The 25,763-nt window shown below is 53.6% G+C and overlaps 1 protein-coding gene and 1 pseudogene across 2 annotated transcripts; both read left to right on the top strand.

Moving 5' to 3' along the window:
• The first annotated feature begins 1,864 nt into the window (after positions 1-1,864).
• Acer1 (alkaline ceramidase 1) lies at positions 1,865-21,927 on the top strand. The gene is made up of 7 exons (XM_005332080.3): positions 1,865-1,875; positions 3,836-3,929; positions 16,681-16,795; positions 16,878-17,019; positions 17,806-17,943; positions 20,933-21,070; positions 21,297-21,927. The coding sequence occupies exons 2-7, from the start codon at positions 3,837-3,839 to the stop codon at positions 21,463-21,465; spliced, it is 795 nt and encodes a 264-aa protein (XP_005332137.2). The 5' UTR covers positions 1,865-1,875; position 3,836; the 3' UTR covers positions 21,466-21,927.
• Positions 21,928-23,350: 1,423 nt separating this feature from the next.
• Positions 23,351-25,100, top strand: LOC101957737 (cyclin-dependent kinase 2-associated protein 1 pseudogene; annotated as a pseudogene). Its single transcript, XR_013431754.1, has one exon. The product of XR_013431754.1 is annotated as a cyclin-dependent kinase 2-associated protein 1 pseudogene (transcript).
• Positions 25,101-25,763: the final 663 nt, after the last annotated feature.

The raw sequence follows: 25,763 nt of genomic DNA, 5'->3' as shown, positions 1-25,763 counted from the left end.
GCATTCTGCTGTCATGTACAACTAAGTAGAACAAATAAGAATGAATAAATCTAATTAAACAAAACTTTTCCACTGGGCTGGGCATGTGGCTCAAGCGGTAGCACGCTTGCCTGGCATGCGTGTGGCCCGGGTTCGATCCTCAGCACCACATACCAACAAAGATGTTGTGTCCGCTGAGAACTGAAAAATAAAAAAAATAAAAATTAAAAAAAATTAAAAAACTTTTCCAGCTCAGCCACGGAGTTAACCCACATTAGAAGCCCATGTGAGGGATTTCTTGGAAGTTTGAGGTCACCTGTCCTGACCCAACCAAGTGTGGCTGCAATCAGAGGTGTGTCCAGATCAAATCGAGACTCACTGGAGATCTTGGATTGCACATTTTCCCCTCTTGAGCGGCCTTGCCAGGTTGTCCAGGCTGGCCTCAAACGCCTGGGTCACACGGTCCTCCTGCCTCAGCCTCCTGAGCAGCTGGGAGGACTGGCGCGGGCCCCACACTGGGCTAGAGACAGCCTTGGTCCTTCCTGTCCTCAGTCCTCCTTTCTGGGCAAGGAAGTGCTTGCAGTTGTCAGGGCTGCTCAGCGGGTGACATTCTCGAGTCCTCTGTTCATGTGTGGTCCCTGTTCACATGACCAGTTGCGTGTACCGTTATTTTCATTCGAATCGTTCAAATTTCCAAACATGAAAACACAGCACTATAGCATAATGTTCTCAAGGTTCTTCTGTTGGGACAGGTGCCAGGATTTTTGTCCTGATTGTAAAGGCTGAGTAATGTTCCATTGTGCAAAGAGGTGACATTTTGTTTCTCCATTCCCACGTTGACTGAAAACACACCCATGCTTCTCATCCAGAGACTCAGGAGGCAGGAGGATGGTAAGTCCAGGTCAGCCCAGAAACGCAGCAAGACCCTGCCTCAAGATAAAAAAAGGGGCTGGGGCTGGGGCTCAGAGGTACAGCACTTGCCTAGTGTGTGTGAGGTCCTGGGTTCGAACCTCAGCACCACATGAAGATACTGTGTCCACCTATAACTAAAAAATAAATATTAAAAAGTGGGGCTGGGGATATGGCTCAGTGGTAGTGATGCCGAGTTCAACCCCAGTACAGAAAGAAGGAAGGGAATATAAATCAACCTTTTTTCTGAACCCAGGGCCTCAAGCATGATTGACATAGCGCTCTACCACCCAGCCACGCCCCCAGCCCCAAATCAACTACTTTTAAAAAATCTGTTTAGGGTTGGGCTGGGGCTCAGTGGTAGAGCGTCTGCCTAGCATGTGTGAGGCACTGGGTTTGACCCTCAGCACCACATATAAAAATAAATAAAATCAAGGTCTATTGACAACTCCAAAAAAAATCTTTTTATTTTGGAACAATGACAGTCTTGCAGGAAGGTGTAATGATAGTGCAGGAGCTGGGGTGCCACTCGGTGGCAGAGCACATGCTTAGTGCGGGTGGGACCTGGGTTTAATCCCCAGCACCAAAAAGAAAAAAAAAGTAGAGCAGAGCAGTCCCAGTACCCTGTGTGCGGCTTCTCCAGTGGTGACATGTGACAGAACAATATCATTTCAAAACCAGGACGTTGGACTGATATGATCTGCAGCCTGCATTCAGATTTCAACAGCTCTACAAGCCTGGCTGAGGGTGTTGATGCGATTTCATCACGCGTACAGATTTGTGTAACCAACACCACAATTATGAGGCTTAATACTTTATTTAACCAGGGAAACTTTGGAAGCCTCCAGCAAAGGGAAAGGAGACGCCATCTGCTGGGAAGGGCCGCCTGTGTAAAGGGTGAGGCCAGAGGAGGCACCTCCTGTGGCACAGTCTAGCTGGTCCAACAGAGAGACTGTGTGTCCAGAAGCGTCCGACAAGCCAGGCGCGGTGGCGACGCCTGTCATCCCAGTGGCTCAGGAGGCTGAGGCAGGAGGCTCATGAGTTCAAAGCCAGCCTCAGCAATATGGAGGCCCTAAGCAACTCAGTGAGGCCCTGTCTCTAAGACACAAAACAGGGCTGGGGATGTGGCTCAGTGGCCAAGTGCCCCTGAGTTCAATCCCTGGCTTCAACCTCTCACCCCCAAAAATCGCAGCATCAGTCGGCAGCTCTGAGGCAGCCCTGCAACGGGGGAGAGCTCCGAAGGAGTCCCTGCCTGCCATGCAGCTGCGTGCGCTGCCCTGTGTGGCCAAGTTCTCTTGCTGGAGAAACACCGTAGCTGGCCTCTGTGTGTTCACAAGGATCCTGGGAAGGAGCAACAAGCCCTGCTCCCATTTCACAGGCGAGGAAGCAGGCTCAGAGGCGACGTGGCTTGCCTCCTTCTGTCACTTTCTAGATATTTGACCTGGGGTGAGTTGCTTTAGTCCTGATCGTCTGTTTCCTTATTATAATCAGAAGAAAAAGCAGTTACTGTCTCAGGGCTGTTGAGAATGTTAAATGAGCCAGCTTGGTGGCACACGCCTGTAATCCCAGCGGCTGGGGAGGCTGAGGCAGGAGGATCACAAATTCAAAGCCAGCCTCAGCAACAGCAAGGCGCCACGCAACTCTGTGCAACCCTCTCTCTAAACAAAATACAAAAAAGGGCTGAGGATGTGGCTCAGTGGTTGAATGCCCCTGAGTTCAATCCCTGATACCTCCTGCAAGGAAAAGAACATTAATTGAGATAATACTGAATGCTGAACACTAGGAAAGAGCCTGGTGGAGGTATGAAGTTGGTAAGGGAGTGCCAGTCCTCATCACCATCAACATCACCATCTCACAGGCTTGCCTTAAGCTCAAGGTCACCTATAGCATGAAACACCATTATCATTTAAAACATTTTTTTAGTTGTAGATGAACACAATACCTTTGTTTTATTTATTTTCATGTGGTGCCGAGAGTCGAGCCCCGTGCTTCACCGGTGGGAGGCGAGCGCTCTGCCAGAGCCCCAGCCCCAGCCCATCAGTCTCATTTTCTTGCTCTTCTGATCCCGACAGGGAGCTTAGCCCTGGACCTGCTGTCTCTGTAACAATCGCATCCATGAATGTCACCTTCCTGGGGGGGGGGGGGCAAGCTGGGGATCAGAGAGCAGCACCCCCCACCACTCCGCTTTCTGTGATTGTAAGACCAGTGAGATCCAGGCTGCTCAGGCTGGCCTCAAACTTGCAATCCTCCGGCCTCATCTCCTCGGAGTGGGGACTACAGCTGCAGGCCACCACCCAGTGCGCACGAGGCCTTGACCACCAGGAGAAATGGCTTCCATCCCGCCCAACGTCCCGCAGCACGGACGGGAAAACAGAGCTCCTGGAGGGGAGATGGTAGGATGGCGTCTCCTAACCAAGGGCTCTGTCCCTCTGAGCCGAGCCCATTGGAGGGGGTGTCCAGCCGCTGCCCCGTGCAGGGCTTCCAACGGCGCCCAGGCAGTAAAGTCTAATGGTTAGGGGCCTGAGGTTCAGCCTGGTTTTTGCCACCAAGTGGCTTCTCCCTCCGCCTCAGCTTGCTCATCTGTGAAACGGAGAGTGTGGCGCACCCACCACGGTGACCTCTCGTCCTTATTACCGTTCTGAACAGCCATGGCCCCCAACTTCTGCTCCTTAGGAGCCGGGATGGGAGGCCTCCTCCCTGCTCACCTGCGCCCCCCGCCCCCAGCAGCAGCTCCGTGGTTGGTGCCCAAGGCCACCACTGTCTCTGCGCAGCATCCGCCAGGCTGCCCTGGCGCAACCGGGGAGCTGCCCAGCAGGTTTTTCCTCTTGGCCTGCCGCGGGGCACGGGCCGTCCTCTCCCGCCTCACCTGGGCCGGGCCTCCCGGGCTCCCTGGCTCTGCCGCCCGTCGGTGCCAGGCGCAGTGAGCAGGTGGCAGTGGCTGGGCCAGGATGCCCAGCATCTTGGCGTACCAGAGCTCCGAGGTGGACTGGTGTGAGAGCAACTTCCAGTACTCACAGCTGGTGGCCGAGTTCTACAACACGGTGAGGACCCAAGGCGCCCTGTGGGCGGGAGGGAGCCTCCTGGGGTGCGAGTTCAAAGCCTGGCTTCTCCACATCCTGTCTGGGGAATCTGGCTCGAGCAGTTTGCCTGTCGTGGCTCCGTCTTCTCCTCACTTGGGCTGGGAGTGTCGGCTTTCATTCATTGATTTTGTCTTTATTTGGCATCAACCTCCGCGATAGGAAAGGCAGCAGAGCCAGGCAGGGAGCAGGCCTCTGCTCTGAGCAGAGAGCACCGAGATGACTTCAGGCATCTGCCATCCAGGAGGATGGTGCTGTGATGGGGGGCACAGAGGCAGCTGTGAGGATACCCAGAGGAGGCCTCTGAGTCAGTCAAGGTGGATCAGGGAAGGCTTCCTGCAGGAGGTGACTGTGGCTGGCTGGTTCTCATGGCTCTTCCAGCTCAGACAAATCATTTGTATTCCTGGGATTATCCTATTTTTAGCACTGAAAGTTTCACCTTCCAGAAACCCCCTCGGTGCCGGGCATAGTGAGTTGTTCAGTCACCGGCCCCACAGACTGTGCTATGGCACAACATTGGAAGTGCTTAAGAATCATGGACGGGTAAATGACCATGACATTGAACCAAAGCTTGAGAGACGGGAGCAGTCATGGAAAGGCTATGCTGAGCTCTTCCTGAGCAGGGCCTGGTGCCTGGCTGCTGCCGCTGGGCTGGTGGGCAGGCAGGCGGTGCTCGGCTCTGCACCCTGTGAACACGGGCTTCACCGGCGCTTGCTGTGTGCCAGAGCTGTCCGGGGTGACGCAGGACGTGGGCTAGCCCGGCGTTCACCCCACCTTCCCCTGCTTGGGCTCGGCTGGCTCTTCCAGCCGGGGGAGCCTGGACTTGGCAACTCTAGGAGACTTTTGGGGACTAAAAAGTGCGGGGCGCTCCGTTCAGGCTGCCCAGGCTGGTTCTGACCGTGTTAGCTTCGGCCGAGTGGCTTCCAGGAGCCGGAGGCGAGACCCGGGGCTCCTCCTGACCCCCTGAGCTCGCTCCCCCAGGGCTGGGGAGGCCCTTCTGGTCCTCAGTTGTCCCATCGGTATCCTGGGAAGGGGACCAATGTGCCGCTCATCAGAGGCGAGGGAGAGGAGTGGGGTTCCGGGACTCTCCTGTCTGCATCTCCTGGACGGTCCCAAATGTTCTCTGAGGGGCCCATCCCCACAGGGTGCCCCCGGAGTCGGAGGGTGGAGCCTTGCACTCCTCCTCTAGCCCACCCATGGACCCCCGAAGGCCACGGCAGGTCTCCAGCGTTCCCAAGTCATGACAGAGATTGGGAAAGAGTCTTGTCTGGGACCTGCACCTCTGGGAATGACCTGCTCTGTTCCCTGGTGCAAGTACAGGGGTCTCTTCTGTGCAGGGCTCGGAGACCACTGTGAAGGTGCCCGGGAGGCCTCACGGTGGGGGCGGGGGTTAAGACTTCCCAGAGGAGAAGAGTGTGTGCCCAGCCCAGGGTGACCGACTTATCTCGGTTTTCCTGGGATTAACCCTGTTTTTGATGCTGAGAGATCAAAAGAGTTAGCAGTCGAGGAGCGGAATCTCAGCTGGGGTAGAGGGTTCCCTCATTGGGCTCAGTGGGGCACACTGATCATCCTAGTGACTCTGGAGGCTGAGGCAGGAGGATCACAAGCTTGAGGCCAGTTTCAGCAACTAAGCAAACCTCAACATAAAATAAAAAGGGCTGGGGGTGTAGCTGAGTGGTAGAGCATGTGCCTAGCATGTGTGAGGCCCTGGGCTCCATCCCCAGCACACACACACACACACACACACACACACACACACACAGAAGTGTTTCTTCACAGTTTTCTCCTCCTGATGATATGATGGTCAGCTGAGTGATCATCATATCATTCAAGGGTGGGCTGGGGCGGAGTGACGAACTTGTTCTGCACAGACCCGTTTACAGCTAGTCAGTACTTTCAGCTGTACGACACATGGGGTTCATGTCCCAACTCTTCAGCTTTGCTAAAGGTTTCAAAGCCTCCTGAGTGATCTGTAAGTGACTGGGTGACAGTGTTCCAATAAAGCTTCATTTATGGATGCTGCAATACGGATTTCCCATGATTTTCACGTGTTGCAAAATAATTTTCACCGTTTGAAAAGGGAAGCGACCTTTGGTAGCTTGCCAGTCCCATGGTACAAGGCAAGGGGCTCAGTTAGGCCCATGGTCAGGGTTTGCCCACCCTGGACACACTTATGCCCAAAACCCGTTCCAGCGGAGGACAGTAAGATGATGGTATTCTTTGCTCCGAATTACCGACTGAGATTGAGTATAAGAGGGTTGGGGTGCAGCTCAGTGGGGGAGCGCTTGCCTAGCACGTGGAAGGCACTGGGTTGGACCCTCAGCATCACATAAAAATAAACAAATAAAGGTATAAAAATACAATAATTTTAAAAAATAAGAAAGGAGTTTAACTCAGGAGTGGTGACTTTGTGGCACTAGCTCCTCAGAAGGCTGAGGAGGGAGGATCTCTTGAGCCCAGGAGTTCAAGGCCAGCCTGGGCCACAGAATACACCAAGATAGAATCAAAGGAACGAGTTCTTCCTCGTGAGTGGCCCACCCTCTTGCTGCTATTCCCTGGGTGCGCTTTGGGGACTTGTGCCCAGGGATGAGTTTACAAATGATGCCTGTTCCGACCTAGTCATTGCACCTCGGGGAATTTCTACCAAAGAAATCATCCCAGAAGACAACAAGATTTACCCACAGAGTCGTCCCCGAGTCATTTGTGACTGTCATAAGTGAAGACTCCCAGCGGAGCTGCAGCCGTGGGGCCTGTCTGTGGGGCTGAAGGCTTCCCGGTGACGGTGACGTGCTGTGCAGCCGTCCCAGAGCCTGCTTTTGATCCGGGGATGTAAGTGAAAGACTAAGCTGCAGCAGAAAACATTTAGGAAATCTGTTCCTGTTGCTCCCATCGCGACCTGCTTAGGAGTCACAATTCATGTTGAGAATGTGACTCTAAAGAGGAATCTTTCTCTGCTTGCAGAGAGCTCTGAGTCGGGCTAGGAGGCAGAGCCCAGATGCTCAAATAGCAAAGGAGTCAGCCCAGGTGTTGGGAGGCTTCATGGAAAAGGGCACACAGGCACTGGGTCCTGAAGGGAGAAGTCTGCACAGGGAGAGCAGAGGATGTGCAGGATTCGGGAAGTCAAAGAGGAGCTGGGAGATGGGGAAAGGAGAAAGTGTTTCTGTGGCTGGAATGCGAGGGGGAAGAGGAAGCCCAGGGTGCACTGAGGGGAGGGAACCCGGGCCAGGGCCGCCAGGCAAGCGCTCCACCGGGATCCACGCCCCTCCTCACCCCCAACAAACAGATTTTACTTGGTACCAGGAATTGAACCCAGGGGCGCTTAACCACGGAGCCACTTCCCCAGCCCTTTTTATTTTTTATTTTGAGACAGGGCCTCACTAAGCTGCTGAGGCTGGCCTCAAACTTTGGATCGTCCTGCCTCAGCCTCCCGAGCGGCACTTGGCTCCCACAGTTTTCCTGCTGTGTTGAGCGCTGGGGGTCGCCCCGCGCTCCTTGGCCAGCTCATGCCTTCGACACCAACGACAGCAGGATGGCCCTTAGGTTCCAGGAGGCCCAGGGTGCTCCTTGTGGGGGTGTCCAGAATTAGAGGTGCATTCCTGCCCCCCCCCCTTGAGTGTGAGGCCTACGGAGGAGGGAGGGAAGCTGGGGTGGGAGCCGTGGGGGTGGGGCCTCTTGGGGAGGAGAGGTCGAGGGTGCAGGGTGCCCCAAGTCTCAGGACCCAGTGCGTGTGCTCGCAGGCTACTGGGCAAAGGGCATGACACAGGCAGAGTCCCCGAGGCAAGAAAGCACATCCTGTTGGAAAGTAGCAGGTGGTTTGAGGCCAGAGCACAGGTGCCTATCACAGAGGCACTGAGGGTGGGAGGAAGGATGGGGAGGTTTCTGGGCCAGGTCAGCAGCGCCCGGCTGGGGAGGGAGGCCATCAGGGCACTGATCAGCTGAGAGGTGAGAGGTCTGCAGGTTGGGTTCCACTGTGGGCAGGAAGAGAAGGAGCAGAGGTCGGGGGTGCGTGCTGGCTGGGCAGGGCAGGACAGGGCAGAAGTCAAGGGCAGGGTCACATGAGTTGGCACCCGTCCCTCTTGGCCTGCTGACCTCCTGCCGCCGGGCGACGGAGCGCTTGGGAGAGTTCAGGTTTCTGAACGGTACAGATGGAAGGTTCAAGGGCCCTGGGTCCTGGAGGCTGCGGAGATGAGTTCCCCTGGGGTCCTGCTGCTCGTCCTCTGCAGAAGACTCTTCACTCTGTACAGAGCAAAGGGGTGGCCTACCTGTCTCGGGAAAGGCGGGCGGTAAGAGGAGCAGGACAACCCGGGGCCATGAAGAGAGACCAGAGCTGGGGCAGTGTGGAGGTGCTGGCTGCTCTGCCCCCTTCTCCAGCACCCTGCCCACCTCCTCCCTGAGCCCTCCGGCAGCTGGCCTCTGCAGTTTGCCAGCCCCGGCTCTTCCTTGAGTGCTGGGTGACCCAGGGGGCAGCCATCCCTTTCTGAGCCTTGGTTGTGCCCTGGGCAGGGAGCTCTAAGCCACGAGCGCAGTAGAGATCCGGTGGTACCTTCCTCTTCTGCCTTCTCCCCCACTGACCAGCAAATGATGGCCTCTGGAGGGTGGAGTCCTTGTCCTCAGGCAGGGAAGACACCACAAAGAGAATAGTAAACGTGTAACACTGGTTACTCTTGGTGCAACTTGGGTGCAGACCTGAGGTCCCTGGGGACCTCTTTCCTCCTTTGGACGGTGGGTGCTGGCGGCCCAGGCTACTGGCCCCCGGCGGAGGAGATCCACCCTGGGACAGCCGCTCTCCATTCTGTTCCCACAAGGATGGCCAGGGCACTGGCCTGTGCCAGGCGCTGCCCCGCATTCTGGGGGTTCAGAGGTGGACCCCACCCTGGTGGCTGCTGTGCGGGGCGGCTCACCGCCCTCTCCCATCCTGCTCAGCACACACCTGCTGGGCACCCGTCGGTCTCAGCTCAGGTCACACACCTGGAGGTCCCTCTGCCACCAGCAGGAGCAAGGTGACAACCGCAGAGCTGATGGGCCCAGGACCTGGTGCTCAGTGAGAGCCAGACACACAGGCCACAGTGTGTGACCCAGGGATAGGAGACGTCCAGGACAGGGGAGCCCAGGGACAGGATGTGGGTCTGTGGGCGCAGGCCCGGGGACAAGCTCCTCTGGAACTGGGTAGAGGTGGTGGTTATGGAACTTGAAGTGTGCTAGAAACCACCGAATTGATTTCTTTCAGAGTGGATTTATAGCACATGATCTATGTCTCTTTTTAAAAAGGTGGCCCACGCCTGTAATCCTAGCAGCTCAGGAGGCTGAGGCAGGAGGATCGTGAGATTGAAGCCAACCTCAGCAAAAGTGAGGTGCTACCCAGCTCAGTGAGACCCTGTCTCTAAATAAAATACGACATAGGGCTGGGGGTGGGGCTCAGTGGTCGAGTGGCCCTGAGCTCAATTCCAAGTACAAATAAATAAATAAATAAACAACAAAACCTCACAGCTCCTGAGACTTCTAAGCATTGAATTTTTTTTTTTTTTTTAGAGAGAATTTTTAACATTTATTTATTTTTTCTTAATTCTCGGCGGACACAACATCATTGTTGGTATGTGGTGCTGCTGGGGATCGAACCCGGGCCGCACGCATGCTAGGCGAGCGCGCTACCGCTTGAGCCACATCCCCAGCCCCAGCATTGAATGTATTGAAACTATTGACATCAGAAGCAAACAGCACAGAAAGACAAAAATGTTATTTGTTTATTGACTTGACATTTATTAATTTTATTTAATACATAGCGCTTCATATAGTACTCATAAAAATCTTATGTAGTAGTTACTCTCATGTCCGCCAACGGATGGAGAAACAAGAGTCAGAAAGGGCAAGCTCCTTCCTCAGGGTCACACAGCATGCCAAGACAGCCCCGTCCCAGAGCCTCTCACCTCCCCACAGTGCTGAGGGCCCTGGTTGCCCAGTGCTTAGCATCGATGGCGGGCGCCTGATTCCCAAGCCAGTCTTGCGCTGTGGCTGGCGCTGCTTCTGTTCACCCTGCCCAGGACCAGCCCTAGTGTGGACACAGGTGACCCTCCTTGGCAGGTGGTAGCCGGGCGTGGGTGGTGGGTTGGGTTCGGCGTGGAGGAGAGAGTGAGGAGGCGTTGTCAGGTGCTACTGCGCAGAGGGATTCAGCACTGGCTGTGCCGCATGACACCTGCGAGGGACACAGGCATAAAACAGGTATCCCCTGTCCTCAGGGAAGTCCCCGTCCAGTGGGGGAGGCCCAGGCAAGAAATAAGTCCCTCCCTCTCCGTCCTCCTCACCCCTCAGGCTCCTTCCTGCCTCTGCCACCTTTGTCTTCCCCTGCCAGGTTCCCGCGGTACAAGGGCACAGGGGGATTCCAGAGCTGTCTCGGTGCCCTGTGTCCCTCCTGCACAACAGTTTTCCTCCCCTGCCTGCTTTCTCCCTTTCCTGGGGACTGACCCCGGGGTGCTTGACCCCTGAGCCACACCCCCAGACCTTTTTATTTTTTATTTTAAGGCAGGGTCTTGCTAAGCTGCTGAGGCTGGCCTTGAACTCAGGAGATCCTCCTGCCTCAGTCTCCCCAATCCCCGGGATCATAGGTTTGCACCACTGCGCCTGGCACAAGCATTGTCTTCTACAACAATTGTCTGAGCTCCTGCGAGGTGCCCCGCATTGCCCTAGAGGCAGGTGTGGGGATGTGGCCAACAGCAAGCTCCCCAGCCTGACATTTAGTTCTCCGACCCTTCCCTCGGTGCTTGGAGATCTGGGAGACCCAAGGATGAGTGGCAGCATGAGCCGTGGGCCCTGGACAAACACCACAAAGGCAGGGATTTTGTTTGGGGGCACAGTTAAGACCCTCGAGTTCGTGGCTGGGAGCTCAAGGAATGGTTGCAAATGAATGAAGGAAGGAGGTGACGAGGGCTCCGGGCCTCACCCACGGAGCCCAGCCCACGAGAGTCCTAGCTGGGGCTGAGCTGGCTTTGGACAGGATCCCAGACCGAGGCAGCTCCAGCCTCACCCGGCCTGGGTGGGACGAGATTTAGGGAAACGTGGGAGCTAGCCCTGGAGGCTGGGAGCTGCGGTGAGCTGGGGAGGAGTTTATTAGCAGGTTTAAGAGGCTGGGTTTGATCACGGGAGCTGCAGGTGTGTTTTAATAGGGGTGCTGGGGTTCGGGGGACTGGTCTGGTGAGCATCTCCGGGGTGAGTTGACTCACATGCCCCATGGCAGGGGGTTGACACTGGGGCGTCAGGAATGCCTACGCATCAGCACAGATGGGGCGGGACCCAGGCTGGGGGACGCAGGCCAAGGCTGGGGGTGGCTCCAGGGTGGGCCCTTGCCCATGTGTAGGGCCCGGGCTTCCACCCCCAGCACCATACTCGCACACAGAAAGGAAGGAAGAAATGCAGGCCGGCCTGTCGTGCAGCTGATGGGTCTTCCCCTTCAGTACGTCTTAGTCCGTTTTCTGTTGCTAATAACACAAAGCCGCAGACTGGGTAAGTTTTAAAGGAAGGAGGTTTATTAGGGCTCACAGTTCCCGGTCCAAGGTCAAGGGGCGGCAGCGGGCACTGGCCTCCTTGCTGGCGGTCCCACACAGAGGGACTGGGAAGGTGTGACTCTCGTGGCAGACCCTCCTAGATAACCCTTATCTGTTAACCCCACGACAGCCAGAGGCTGGTCCTCTCTTAGTATCTCATTGTGGCAGCAAAATTCCCGTGGGAGGCTGGGCACAGTGGTCCACGACTGTCACCCTAGCTGCTTGGGAGGCTGAGGCAGGAGGATGGCAAGTTCAGAGTCCAGCCTCAGCAATTTAGGGAGACCCTGTCTCCATAAAAAAAGCTGGGGGCTGGGGCTGCAGCTCTGTGGTAGAGCCCCCTGGGTCTGATCCCCAGTACAAAAAGAAAACAGAGTTTCAGGGGGGACGGTTCAAGCCAAGGCTCGCACCCATCTCTCAACAGCCAGAAGCCCCTCCCCTGCCGGGAATGGTCCCGGTGGCTGTGTACACAGAGTGTCCCTCTCCCTCTGACCAAGGGGGGGATGCGGTCCAGGCTTCAGCCTGGAGTTCGAATCTCAGACCTGGACCTGGGAGCGAGGGCCCACAGAGGCTCAGAGCGGCTCAGCCGTCCCTTGGATGAGTGAGGGCCCCGAGTGACCGAGCGGATGAGCGAATGAGTGGGTGAAATGGCGCGCCCTCCGTGACCTGTGACCAGCTCCCAGCCGGACCAGCCGCTGGTGGGTCGAAAATATCCCTAGTGGAAAACCCGTTTAATACACCTGGATGGTCAGACCTGGCACCTGGGCGGCACCCTCTGCTGCAGCCGGTCGCTGGCCCTCGTGTGGTGAGGCTCACCAGAGCTGCGACCGCTGACCGCTCGCCACCAGCTGGGGAGAAGACCGAAATCCAGATGTGAAGTGTGATTGCCCCCGAGGGTGTGTGGCATTGGCACCACCGTAAAATCGAAAAATAACCTGAACATCTCCATAGAGGCACATATGTATTTCATAAATGTTCAATAAATGATCTTTATTGCATACTTGCCATCTCTAGGTCAATAGTTAGTAACTGTATGTCATACTTATTTATTTGTGACTTTTTTTAGTTGTCGATGGACACAATGCCTTTGTTCATTTACCTTTATGTGGTGCTGAGGACGGGACCCGGGTCCTCACACCTGCTAGGCGAGCACTGTGCCACTGAGCCCAGCCCAGCCCTGTATGTTATGTTTATAAGTTTCCACCACCATTTTCTGTTGCTTGCTACCAAAGAACCCAAGCTGACACACTGGTGGTGATGACTGTTGGATCCCAATAACGGAATGCTGGTCTAAGCAAAAAATCAGAAGAAAACAAAAATTTAGAACCCAAACTTGCAGTGACAAGAATGCCACGGAAAGACCCCAGAGTATCTTAGAAAAAGAAGGAGTGAGAAGCCCACGGCCGGGGCAGCTTTGGAGGGCCCAGGAGGAGGGCACGTAGTGTCCTGGGATGTCTGCACTTGTTCCCAGCCTTGGTGCCTCATGGCCACAGGTGGTGGGCTGGGGACAGCTCAGTTGGTAGAGAGCTTGCCTCTCATGCGTAAGGTCTTTAGATTCTTGTCAATGGTTGACTCCATGTCGGTGACTCCTAAGCTGCAGAACTTCACATTTTAATTCTCAAGTCAGAAGACCTAACCGGCCCGGGGAGCATCAGGGGTCCCTTCCAGCGAGGTAGGGACCTGCTGACCCAGATACCTGGTCATTCAGAGTACCTCTGTGCTGGGCAGGCCTTAGGAACTGACCTGGAGATGGGCACGGCTTGTCCTCCGGCAGACAAGGCCCAGGGTGGGAACCGAGAGAGGATAGACGTGGCCTGGGAACAGCTGCCTCTCAGGGCCCAGGCTAGTCCCCCAAGTGGGCTGTGGCACTGGTTCCATGATCCCCCTGAGGACAGGCCCAGGAGGACTCCTGCTCTGGGAAGCGTCAGGCCCAGCCCATGGACGCCCCCCTCCGCGTTCTGACTTGGTGGGGCAGCGTCCCTGCAGCCGGCACTCCGAGAGGAGCAGGGGCCAGTTAGCAGGTGCTGCTTCTTCCCTGGCTCAGATGAGGTGCAGATGACGACGGAGGAGCCTGATAAGAGGAAGGGTCTTTCAGGGAGGGAAGGCTGTCCCCGAGAGAGCAAGCTGGCTGTCCTCAAGTCGGAGGCTGCCGGGGAAAAGCACCCCTGAGCTCCCGAGTTGCCTGCTGCGGCTGAGGCGTTCGGGGGAGTCTTTGTGGGGAGTCAAAATCCTGCGTGAGCACATCGGGGCCTGGAGCCATTGATGGTTGAAATCTGATGACCTTAACTGCACTTGTAGCTCATGACACCTGGGACAGTCAACAGCGCTGAGAGGAGGTAGCATTGCGTGTATTTCACAAATTGGAGATGAAGGTAATGGGTCTGTGTCACCTTTCAAAGGCACCATCGACCTAGGGAACCAGGGAGCAGGGATCCAGTCCTATGTTAGGTCTCTACGTTGGGAAGCATTGATTTCAACAAAACAGCCAACTAAAAATCCCTTGCACAGAAAGGAGAACCTCTTAACTTTTATGGAAGTGGAAGTCTGGAACAGGCTTACCGCCAAGCGGCTGGGTTCTCCCCGTCTTTCTGTTCTGTCCCTGTGCAGTCCTCGCAGCATTGTCCAGGACCCGGGGCGTTCCCAAGACCTTGTTCCTCAAGGAGGGAGGAGGCGGCTGAACTCCCCAATCCCACCTTCCACCCCAGCTGCTGCGTTCTTGGTGGTCTTTACGAATCATGCGAAGATGTTATTTGCCTTTTTGGCCCCAATTCTCTTCTGCAGGCACAATGGAATCTTCCAGAGGTTACATGATACATAATGACCCCACCCACTCTGGTGCCGAGGGAGTGTGTGCTTATGCAGTCCTGTATTTCTAGAATTTTTTTATTTTTTAATATTTATTGTTTAGTTTTCGACGGACACAACATCGTTGTTGGTATGTGGTGCTGAGGATCGAACCCGGGCCGCACGCATGCCAGGCGAGCGCGCTACCGCTTAGCCACATCCCCAGCCTGGAAGCCACTATTACGCTCACTCTCATTGGCCAGAACTTAGGACATGGCCACGTGGAGCCGCAAGGGAGTCTGGGAAAGAATTCTGCTATCACAGAAAGGGGAGAACCCGATGGGCTTGCACTGATTGTCGTTCCCTCCCAGGTCTGGGGTTTGTCTCCCCAGAATGATGTGTCCTGATACTGAAACAAACCAGTTGGGTTAGTGAGGAAGGAGAGAGGAGGGCGGCTGAACTACCCAATCCCACCTTCCACCCCAGCTGCTGCGTTCTTGGTGGCCTTATTGTTGGTTATCAGTTGGAACCTGGTAAATAGTTTCTGCTGCTCTGATAAATGGAACTCTGCTCCATCTTGTCAGAAATTCACACGTTCTTGTACTCTGGTCTCAAATTCTGGATTTTTCACTTACTAGTCCAATGATGGGGCTGGATGATTCGACCACTCTGAGAATCAATACCTTCTCTATAATGCTGTTTTGAGGATAAGAAGAAAATTCTGGAAATAAGGAACTTTACCTGGGACCTGAAACATAGTAGCTGTCTAACCCTGGGGAGACCCGTTTTTAAGCCACAGATAACCTTCAAACCGAAAAGCCATGCCCTCCTGGGGCTCTGAACAGGTGCGGCCACATTTCCTGGTCTCTATTTTTCCTCCTCTTCCCAAGGAAGCTTTTCCTGGCCATCATGACCTACAGTAATATTTCCTTTTTGTCTCAGCTAGCTAATACTGTGTAACAAGTTATCCTCAAATTTGGTGACCTGAAACAAGGACAACTTTTACTCATGAATTCATCTGTGGTCTAGCTCGGGCTCAGCAGGGACAGCTCATCTCTACTTAGCATCCCTGGAAGGTTGGGGTGCAGCTAGAATCATCTGAAGGTTCATTGAATTGTGCTGCCACTGAACTGGGGAGAATCAAACATCTGGGGCTGGAACAGATGTTCTCCAGCATCTCTCTCTATCCTGTGTGGTCTCTCAACATAGTGGCTTCAAGGGTAGCCAGGCTTCTCGCTTGGTGGCTCAGGGGCCCACAGTCTCATACTTTAAGATAAAGAGAGTCAGGTGGAAGCCACAGCTCCTTTTATGAGCTAACCTTAGAAGCCGCACAGCCCCACCTTTGCTTCACACGGGTAGGAGGCAGTCATTAGGGTGCCATGTCGTCCTTCTTTGTCTATGAAGCTCACATATGACCACCATGTCGACGCTTCAATTCACGGGAATGGGAGACAACATAGGGTGAGCCTTAAGTAGCTTCTGAAGTACTGACCAGGAGGCAGAGATGTCCTTTATGTCCTTATCCCAGTAGCCAGACTGGGTCACCAGGTCACAGGAGTTGTGAGGCAGGTGGAAACTGTCTTCTCCCATCGAGTAGCTGTGTGCTCAGCTAAAACCTGCAAGACACTATGATGGTCCCTTGTTTCCATCGGGACTGGTTCCGGGAACCCCCACAGGTACTGAAACCCACGGATGCTCAAGTCCCTGATATTAAATGGCATTTTTATTTGCATAGAACTTACACAAGTCTCCTGTAGACTTTAAATCATCTCCAGATAGCTTATCACACCTGATGTAATGTAACTGATGTGGACATAGTACTTACACTGTGTGGCTGAGGGAAAAACGACCAGAATAAAAAACTGTACGTGTTCAGGACAGAAGCAATTATTTCCTTTTCCTGAGTATTTTCAATCTGAAGTTGGTTCAGTCGATAATTACAGAACCTATGGATCTGGAGTTTTTTTTCTAAAAAGAAAAGGGGGAGAATATACAGAGAAGGTCAGTATATCGTCTTTGCCACACTCTTGAGTAAATGGATGAACCCCTAGAGGATCGGGTGGAGTACTGGGTCTACTGCTGACCAATGCTTTGTCCACATCAGCTGAGGACAGCGGGTGTGGCTCACTGGTGGAGCATTGCCTAGCATGCCTGGGCCCTGGTTCCATCCCTAGAACCATGACAGACAGACAGAGGGAAAGAGAGAGGGGAGGAAGAAAGGCAGGCAGGAAGGAAGAGAAACAGCTGGAGGGGTGACAGGTGAATGATCGACAAGCCTCGGGCTGATGAATTGCCCGGAAGGTTGCAGATGATCCGCTGGCTGGTGACTGAGGGATTGGACTCAGGAAGCCCCTGCCGTCCCCTGTCCTGACAAGCCCCCTCCCACGTCTCTGTTCCAGTTCAGCAACATCTCCTTCCTGATCTTTGGGCCACTCATGATGTTCCTCATGCACCCCTACACCCAGAAGCGCTCCCGCTACATCCATGGTACCTTTGTCCTCTTCACGATCATTGGTAGGTGTGGCTCTGCCATGGAGAGGAGGTGGGCGTGGGCACGGGTCGCCCCTGACGCCTCCCCTTGCCTCTGCCTCCCCAGGCCTGTTCTCCATGTACTTCCACATGACGCTCAGCTTCCTGGGCCAGCTGCTGGATGAGATCGCCATCCTGTGGCTACTGGCCAGTAGCTATAGCATCTGGATGCCCCGCTGCTACTTCCCCTCCTTCCTCGCAAGGAACAGGTGGGGCAGGGGCTGTCTGTCGGGACAGGGTGGCCCCTGTGGAGCTCTGTGGATCCTCACCTGTCCCCCACCCTGAATCCTTGCCCTGAGCCATTTGGGGGCCTTAGAATCCCTGGCCAGACCCCCTGGGGGTCTCTCCCCACCCTGCCTCACTTACCTGGACTTCCAGCCTCCTCCCCCGATCCCACCTTGATAGCCTGGGACCTTCTCCAGACTTTGTCTGTACCACCTGGAGATGCCAGGACCCCGGGCCTAAGCCCTCCTGGGCCCCGGGATCCCTCCCCCAGTCTTTCACCTGGACTCCTTGGAACCTTTTAGCCTCTCCTCCAGGGCCCCTGGGACCCTCTGACGTGACTGGAGGCCCTTGCAAACCTCTCCTAATCCTGTGTGACCCCACCTAAGGCTTCTAGGACGCCACCCTCTCACCACCCCAGACACTCCATCCTCACAGTCCCTCCAGGGCCCTGAGGTCTTTTGTCGGACCTCTCCTTAATTCACGGTGGCCCATGGATCTTCCTCCCAGCCTACTGGGTTCCCTTGAGCTTCTTGCGGAACTCACCGGCCTCCGGAGCCTTGACCAACTTTCCTGGACTCCTGAGACCCTCTCATCCAGCTCGGCCTCCCCGGGACCCCTCATCGGACTCTCCTGAGCCCAAGCTCAGGACACATCCTGGGCTTCCTTCCCGGAGCCTTTCTCCTTCCTTTCCCTCTCTGGCCACCGTAAGAGGACCAGGCTTGACCCTCCAGGACCTCCTGTCACTCACAGCTGAGCCCCTCTCCCTCCAGGTCCCACTTCACCTACCTGGTCATTGTCACCACCATGATCAGCACCTTCCTGTCCTTCCTGAAGCCCACGGTCAATGCATACGCCCTCAACAGCATCGCCATACACATCCTGTACATCGTGTACCGCGAGTACCGGAAGTAAGTGGAGGCGGCGGACCCTGGAGTCCCCGCCCGTCACCCCCGGGAACTCACGTGCTCTGGGCCCTGACTCCTTGACCCCAGGCCCTGGAGGGGAGGCCCCTTCCCCAACATCACCCACAGCAAGTGGCAGGGCCAGGACCCAAACCTAAGTCTATCTGACTGCAGATCTGGTCCTTTTTACAGGGAACCCCTAAAACACGCATCTGAGAGGAGAGAACAGCCCATAACCTCCACTCACCCATTAACCAGCCCAGCAACCATGGACATTTTGCTCTTGATGGGTTACATTTTTTCCCCTGAATCTCATATACATTTCAACTCTAAACCTCTCAGGATCTAACTCCCCTGATAATTATGGTTTTTAACCCCCATTGGGTCTTTGTAGGATAGAGAAGGGTTTCTCAAACAGGGATATTTATGGAAAATTGAATGAAGATTATTCACAACACAGAAGTTGGGGTATAGGAAAATCACTGGGGCTTGTTTAGCATCTCTGTGCTGATAAGAGTGGGATTCTATGTCTAGCTGGAGACCCAAGGCCAGGGGTGATGGGAGAGGAGGAAGGAGGAAGAGGCCACAGGATCCAAGAAGCCCCAGTAGAGAGGAGGCTTAGCAGGTCTCTGATTTCTAGTTGCTGGTTGCATCCAGCCTGAAGCAACCCTGCTGGAAGAAGTAAATCTCCTAACACTACCCTCCTTTTTCCCCTTTGATTTCCTGCCCCTGCCAGGGCTCCACATTGACCAACCCAACTGGAAGCCATTAGCTAATCCAGGTAGAAACCACTGGCCAGTCCAGGTAGAAACCACTGGCCAATCCAATTAGAAGACTCTGGTCTAGCCAACTGGAAACTAATGGCTGACTGAACTGGAAGTTCAAGGACAAGGGAGCCCTGGGATTTGGTCTGCACAGGTGGACAGCCCAACACATCCCCCAGATGCACAGGGGTAGATAGAGAAGGAAAGCGACAGTCTCAAAAGACAGATGGGAGGTATAGGGCACGCTCACTCTGTACAAAGTTAATGGTGCTCCTTAAGACAGCACCTAACATTGTGTGTGGAATGGCCTCAGTTTCTGAGAGGTGCCTGGCTGTGTTTAAATAAAGACCTCACCATGGTCTCGCAGCTCCCCTTTATTTCATAGGTCTCTTCTCCCATCCCCCTTTCTTTGCGCCTTTGATTTTTTTTTTTAAGAGAATTATTTGTCTGTAGCACAATTCATGTTCTGGATTTGGCCAACCGTTTCCTCTGGCATCATTAAGTTTTCTCGTACCCTGTATTTCCTGCAAATTAAGAGTTGGATCTAGTTCTGTTCTTCCTTTGTTTTGGCCAGAATATTTCACGGTGGCATCGTTGGTTCCTGTCCATCCCCAGAGCCCGCCCTGCAGGGTTTGGATGTCTCCATGGACAGGTCCCCTTGGAGGGTTAGGGCTGGCTAGAGGATTTGGCTGGTTTCACCAACATTTGCAGATGTTTCTCCACCAACTTCCAGCAGCTTGAGTCAAGTTGCTGGGGCCATGACCTGGCTAGCAGCAGTGAAAGGGTGGCTTGCACCTTCTGTTGTCCTTACCTGGAGTTTTTCCACCCTGAAGGACTTTTGCTAATCAACCTTGAAATCCAGTTTGAACAAGTTGCATAGATAATTGACTTTTTCCTTTTATCTATCGACTTCCAGAGTAATGAATTGGTGCCCTAGGAGTCTCTAGTGGAGACCCATGAAGCAGATTTTTTTATTATGAACATAAAGGTTTTTATATCTCTGACATGTTTTAATGCATGACAGTCATTAGACTGTTTTTAAAATCTTTTAAATTTTTAAATAATTACAGATTTACAGAAAGTTGCCAATATAGCACAGAATTATCATGTACTTCTCCCCAGTTTTCCCCAAAGGGAACAGCTTATGCAACCCAAGTATATCTCAAAAGGAAGAAATCGATGTTGATATACTGCTGTTAACCAGGTTACGGGGTTTAGGCCGACTCTCCAGTTCGTACTCACAGTGCATTTTGATGTTCAGGCTGCTCAGTTCTAGGTGAGTGAACACAGTCTAAGCTTTTAACCAAAAAGGAGCTGCTGTCTCATTTATCCGGGTCACGCTCTTTGCCAAGGAGCCCCGGGGTAGCTCTGTTGCTGGGAAACACAGGCGTGGCCTCCAGAGAGTGCACCCCACCCCAGACACACACTCACTGTGACACACATAGTCACACTCCTGCAATACACAGACACATGTCTTCATGCACTGACCCAGAGGGACACACGCTTATAACCCCAAATACACAAACCTAGAGGGACTTGCTACATAGGAACACAGATTACACAATCTGACCAGCGAGGATTGGATCCCAGCCCTGCCACATCTCAGCCATGCAACCATGGGTGGGACTTGACATCACCACCTGTACCGCAGTTTCCTCATTGACAAAGGTGCTTTGAGGACTGGGTTAACACCTGCCCCTGGGTCCTGTCAATTCTCAGCAGTTCTCTGCTGCTGGAGCACACACCTGACATGAATCAACTGACACAGAGGAGGGGCACGCTTGGCCCATGGCTGTGGTGGTTTCAGCCATGATCAGTTGGCCCCGTGGCTCTTGGGTCTGTGGTGAGGCCCACGTCATGGCAGGGGCACTTGGAGTGGCAATGAGCCACTCTCCTTGTGGCCTGAGGCAAAGGCAAGAGGAAGAGATCGGGCGTGATTTGCTGCAAGGGCATATCACCAATGGCCGGACCTCGTCCTTCCAGGCCCCGCCTCTAAAAGCTTCTGCTCCTCCCAACAGGACCAAGCTGGGGACCAAGCCTCTGACACCCAGGTCTGTGGGGAATATTCCAGATCCAAACTAGAGCAGGCACCAACTTGAACCCAACCCCTCCCCTCCCCTCTTCCCGGCTCCAGCCTCATCTGGGATGGAGGAGTTCTGCATCAGCCCCTTGGCTCTGTGCCTGAGCCCAGCCTCATCTCCCTCCCTCCCCTCCCTTCCTCCCTCCCCCAGGAGCAGCAATAAGGAGCTTCGGCACCTGATCGAGGTGTCCGTGGTTTTATGGGCCTGTGCGGTGACGAGCTGGATCAGCGACCGCTTCCTTTGCGGCTTCTGGCAGCGGATTCATTTCTTCTACCTGCACAGCATCTGGTGAGCACCTGCCCTGGACCCTGGGACCCCACCACCAGAGAGCCAGGAGCTGGGAGGCCGAGTGGGAGGAGACCCCGACGCCAGGGCTGGGGAGTCGGGGGAGACGGAGGCTGGGGACTGGACCCAGAAGGCCCCTTGGGAAAGTGAGATCCGCGAGAAGCAAGGAGAGGAGGCGGTGGCGCGGGGACATCTAGTGCCCTTAGCACCTTCTCCCTGCACCCCACAGGCACGTGCTCATCAGCATCACCTTCCCTTACGGCCTGGTCACCATGGCCTTGGTGGACGCCAGCTACGAGATGCCAGGCCAAACCCTCAAAGTCCGCTACTGGCCGCGGGACACTTGGCCCATGGGGCTGCCCTATGTAGAAGTCCAGGGCGATGACAAGAGCTGCTGAGGCTGTGGCCACCTGCAGGGTCACCTGTATCTGAGGGACACTCGCGGTTCCTCGCCTTTCCCTTTCCCAGGCCCCTTGTCCTGCACTTCCCTGCCCGGAGGCAGGGGATGAGCTCCCTAGTGGTCCTGAGCAGCAGTCTACTGACCTGGGGAGAACTGCCTGCACCTCCCCCTGCCACGCCCTGCCCCGGCCTCTTTCTCTTCCTCCTCTCTGTCCACAGATGTCACATGATCTGGTGGGGTCGAGTCACCAGTTGCTGGGATGACTGGGTGGTGTGTCACCTGCTTGGCATGACCCAGGCTGAGGCCTGCTGTCTGGCATCTTGTATGTATTGGTGATCTGGGTCTGTGGTTGGACATTGGGTGACCATGTCCCTGGTACTTGGGAGCATCCCAGAGAACACACATGACTTGTGGGTACCCAATCTTTTTTTCTTTCTTGGTGCTGGGGATTGAACACAGGGGTGCTTTTATCACTGAGACACAACCCCAGTCCTTTTTATTTTTAACTTTGAGACAAAGTCTCACTAAATTGCTCAGGGTCTCACTACGTTGCTCAGGTTGGCAAGGGACTTGTGATCCTCCGGCCTCAGCCTCCCGAGTTGCTGGGATTTGATGTACATCACTGCACTCAACCCAGACACCCAATTGTATAGCCACAAGTGCATGCAGAGACCTCACAGACCTCCCACGCGTGCGTCTGAACTCATGGGGAACAAGTCATGAATGGGAAACAGCTGAGGGAAATGGAAGCCCACACTGGACAAACCAAGCACCGTGGAGCGTGGGGCATCAGAGAAGAGCTGGGCAGCTGGTACCGCTGTGGTGGGGTAGGAGGATGCTTTTCAGGGTGGTTAAGAGCCTATGGCCTGGGGCCAGACAGACCCAAGCTTGAATTCCCACTTGACCATTTCTAGCTGTATCATCTTCAGGATGTGATTTATCCTACTTTTGAAGTTCAAGCCTCTTGTCCATAAATAGTGTTTCTTCCTTCATAGGAATTTTCACGTGCACAAAACAAGTTGACGTATGTGACATGCTTAGTATATGTCTTGCAAACACCCATCCATCTGCCCATCCTCTAATTTATCCATCTATCCACCCATCTGTCCATCCATCCTTCCATCCATCCTTCCATCCATTCAGTTTAGCCAACCATTTGTTTATTCATTAATCTGCCTAAGTTATCCAGTCCCCTTCCCGTGCATCTTCCTCCTGTTCATTCATTCATTCATCCCTTCAACAAAGGTACACATGGAGTTCTAGCTACAGGCCAGACACTAGGTTCTTTGCAAGACAGCTGACATTGAAGTCCCTAACCCAAGGAAGGAGACAGATGTTAGACAAACAAGAAGATGCAGGACCAAGGCACTTAGAGACACCAATGGGTGTTACAGAGAAGTGAATCAGCGATGTTCCAGGGAGTGATGGGCTGGAGAGCCGTCCTCTCAAATGGGTGCTCAGGCAGGTGCCCAGGGGATGGCAAGCATCCCCTTGTGGAGCGAGTGAACTTGCAAGCAAGAGCAACAGAAAGTGAACTGTTGCCTAAGCTTAGTAAATGAGGAGGAACACATTAGTTGGAGGTTCTTGAGAGCCCTGAATGGGTTTCAGTGTCCATGACGATTTCACATTGTCTGCAAAAGATTAGTGTTGGGGCAAATCACCTAGGCCTCTGGAGTGCATACCTTCAGATAGACATGAACATTCACATATTATAGTTGTGGCCCGCCAGAGAGGGCAAGTGACCTGCTGAAGATCACACAGCCTAGGCTTGAAGCTAGGTCAGCCTTTCCCCAAAACTCTTTGTATCACTGTCATCAGTAGAATTGAACCTGGATTCTGGGTCTCCTGCTTCTGGGTCCTTCTGTTTAGTTTTAGAAACCAGAGGATCTTCATCTGTGGCTGATTGAGGTACTAGAAGGAGGAGTTTCTGTAAAATTGTGACATTATCTACCAAATGCTGTGTGTCTGGGTATGTTTGGGGGCATAGGAGATGTGCTTCTATGAAATTCCCTAAAGGGCTCTTTGACCCCCTATAAGTTAAAAACTTCTGGGGTATACCCATAATCCCAGAACTTGGGAGACTGAGGCAGGAGACCACAAGTTCAAGGCCAGCCTGGGCAACTTAGCAAGACCCTATCTCAAAAATAAAAAGGGCTGGGTGTAGCTCAGTGATAAAGCACCCCTGGGTTCAATCCCCAGTAAACCCCCACCTCCCAGAATTAAGGTTCAGAAATCTCTCAGGGTGGCTGCGGGGGGGGGGGGGTGAAGTGGTAGGAGAAGCTTCTCCCCCATTTCTCTTTCCTTTCTTTCCTGGCTTATGTGGCTCTGGTGTGAAATCTAAACAGCTTACCAACAGGTGACACAAAAGGGGCACCTACTGAGTCTGCTTACTTTCATGTGCGGAGCAGGCAGATCCACAGAGACAGCAATCTGTGGTTGCCAAAAACAGGGAGGGGTGTGAGTCACTAATGGCTCCATGGGCATGGTTTCCTTTTGGGGTGATGTTTGCACAACATCGTGACAGTTCTAAACACCACCCTGATTGGACACTTTAACGTGGTTAATGGTTAAATGTTGTGTCAGGTAAATTTGACCTCTATTGGGGGATGCCGTACAAGCCGAACTTGGCCGCGCACATGCCCGCCGCCGCCCTCAACGCCACTGGAAGTGTCCACTCACCTTCCACCAGCATGGCAGCAGCCTCCCAGTACCGCCAGCTGCTGAGTGACTATGGGCCACCATCGCTGGGCTACACCCAGGGAACGGGAATAGCCAGGTGCCCCAGAGCAAGTATGCGGAACTGCTGGCCATCATGGAAGAGCTGGGGAAGGAGATAAGACCTGCCTATGCAGGGAGCAAGAGCGCCATGGAGAGACTAAAACGCATCATTCACACACGAGGACTGGTTCTGGAGTGCTTGGCTGAAACGCCAGGTCCTAGCCTCCCCGCCAGCTTGGGGGTTCCTGGCTCTCTACAGCTCATCTCTCCTGTTCAGATGAAATACTCATTTTCAAAATGGTAACAGTTTAGTTTTTTTCTCCCAAGGTTCACAGTCTCAAAATATTGGGAAAAGATTTCGAAGTTAATTAGGATTTGCATTTTAAGTAGTTAGGAACAACCCAGGTTGTTTTTGTTTTTGTTTTTTATGATGCACGTGAAGTTATTTTACAGCAAACTGTTGTTTGGCTCCAAGATACCAGTGTCTCCCTTTAATCTTTTGAATACTTTATGTCACCCAAATTGTTATTTGTACCTTTTCATAAGCTCATTTGATCCCAACGCCTTTGTTTTAATGCATCCTGACCACCTGCTTCACTTAGCTGGTCCCATGTGCCATACAGTGTAGATTCTGCTTACTGGCACTTCTTTTTTGCTTAAGCATTTGCATGACTCTTAGTGCTTTGAAGTCAATTTTAAGAGTGCACAAGTTATAAATACAGAAGAAAGAGCAACCTACCAAATCTAATAAGGACCCCGAAAATTTTCATACTAAGACTGTACATAGATTTCAGTTTGTGTTTACTGTAAGTTGATCAAAACATCTGGAAGAAAATGACTAAAACTGTTTGCATCTTTGTATGTATTTATTACTTGATGTAATAAAGCTTATTTTCATTAACAAAAAAAAAAAAATTGACCTCTATTGAAAACTTAAGAAACTTTCAGAGTCAATCATGGACAAGTTTAGGTCAGGGGCCCATCTTTAAACCAGTCCCAGTAGCCAGAGGGATGCATGCCTTTGGATTACTCAGGCCAGAGGTGGACTTCCTCACTGGGAGTGGGGGCAGGGTAGTTCCACAGGGTGTGTGGTCTCAGCGTGGGGGAGGGGGCAGCAGTCCTCTCTGAAGCCTGTGACCTGCCGTTAGCTGGCATTGTCCCAGGAGGGTGCTAAAACTTCACACAGAGGTGCCTTAAATGCTTACACTGGCCCTGGGAGGAGGGAGCTCCCAAATCAGGAGACCATTACCAGAAAAGGGGGTGGTTTAAGAGGGGAAATCCACATGTGCAGGGCGCTGCTGCTTTTGAGCAGGTCTTCTTGTTGCATATTTTCGGTTCACTCCCAAACCATTCAGGGTTCCCCATGGCTTATGGATGTCCAAGGCCTCAGTGTGACAATCAAGAATTTCTCTGCCTTAAAGACCCACACTCCAGCAGGTCTCTGCTGGCTGGCCACGAGGCGCTGCTGGAGATGGTCACCTTGGTGTCACCTTTGACATTGTGACAGGTGGCTGTGTGTACATTTGTGGCTGGCTGCCAAACTGTGAGGTGCAGAGAGCAGAGGCTAAGCCTGAAAGA

Source organism: Ictidomys tridecemlineatus, chromosome 2, assembly GCF_052094955.1.
Source record: "Ictidomys tridecemlineatus isolate mIctTri1 chromosome 2, mIctTri1.hap1, whole genome shotgun sequence".
NCBI classification, from domain to species: domain Eukaryota; kingdom Metazoa; phylum Chordata; class Mammalia; order Rodentia; family Sciuridae; genus Ictidomys; species Ictidomys tridecemlineatus.
This window is presented reverse-complemented; position numbering and strand designations above follow the sequence as displayed.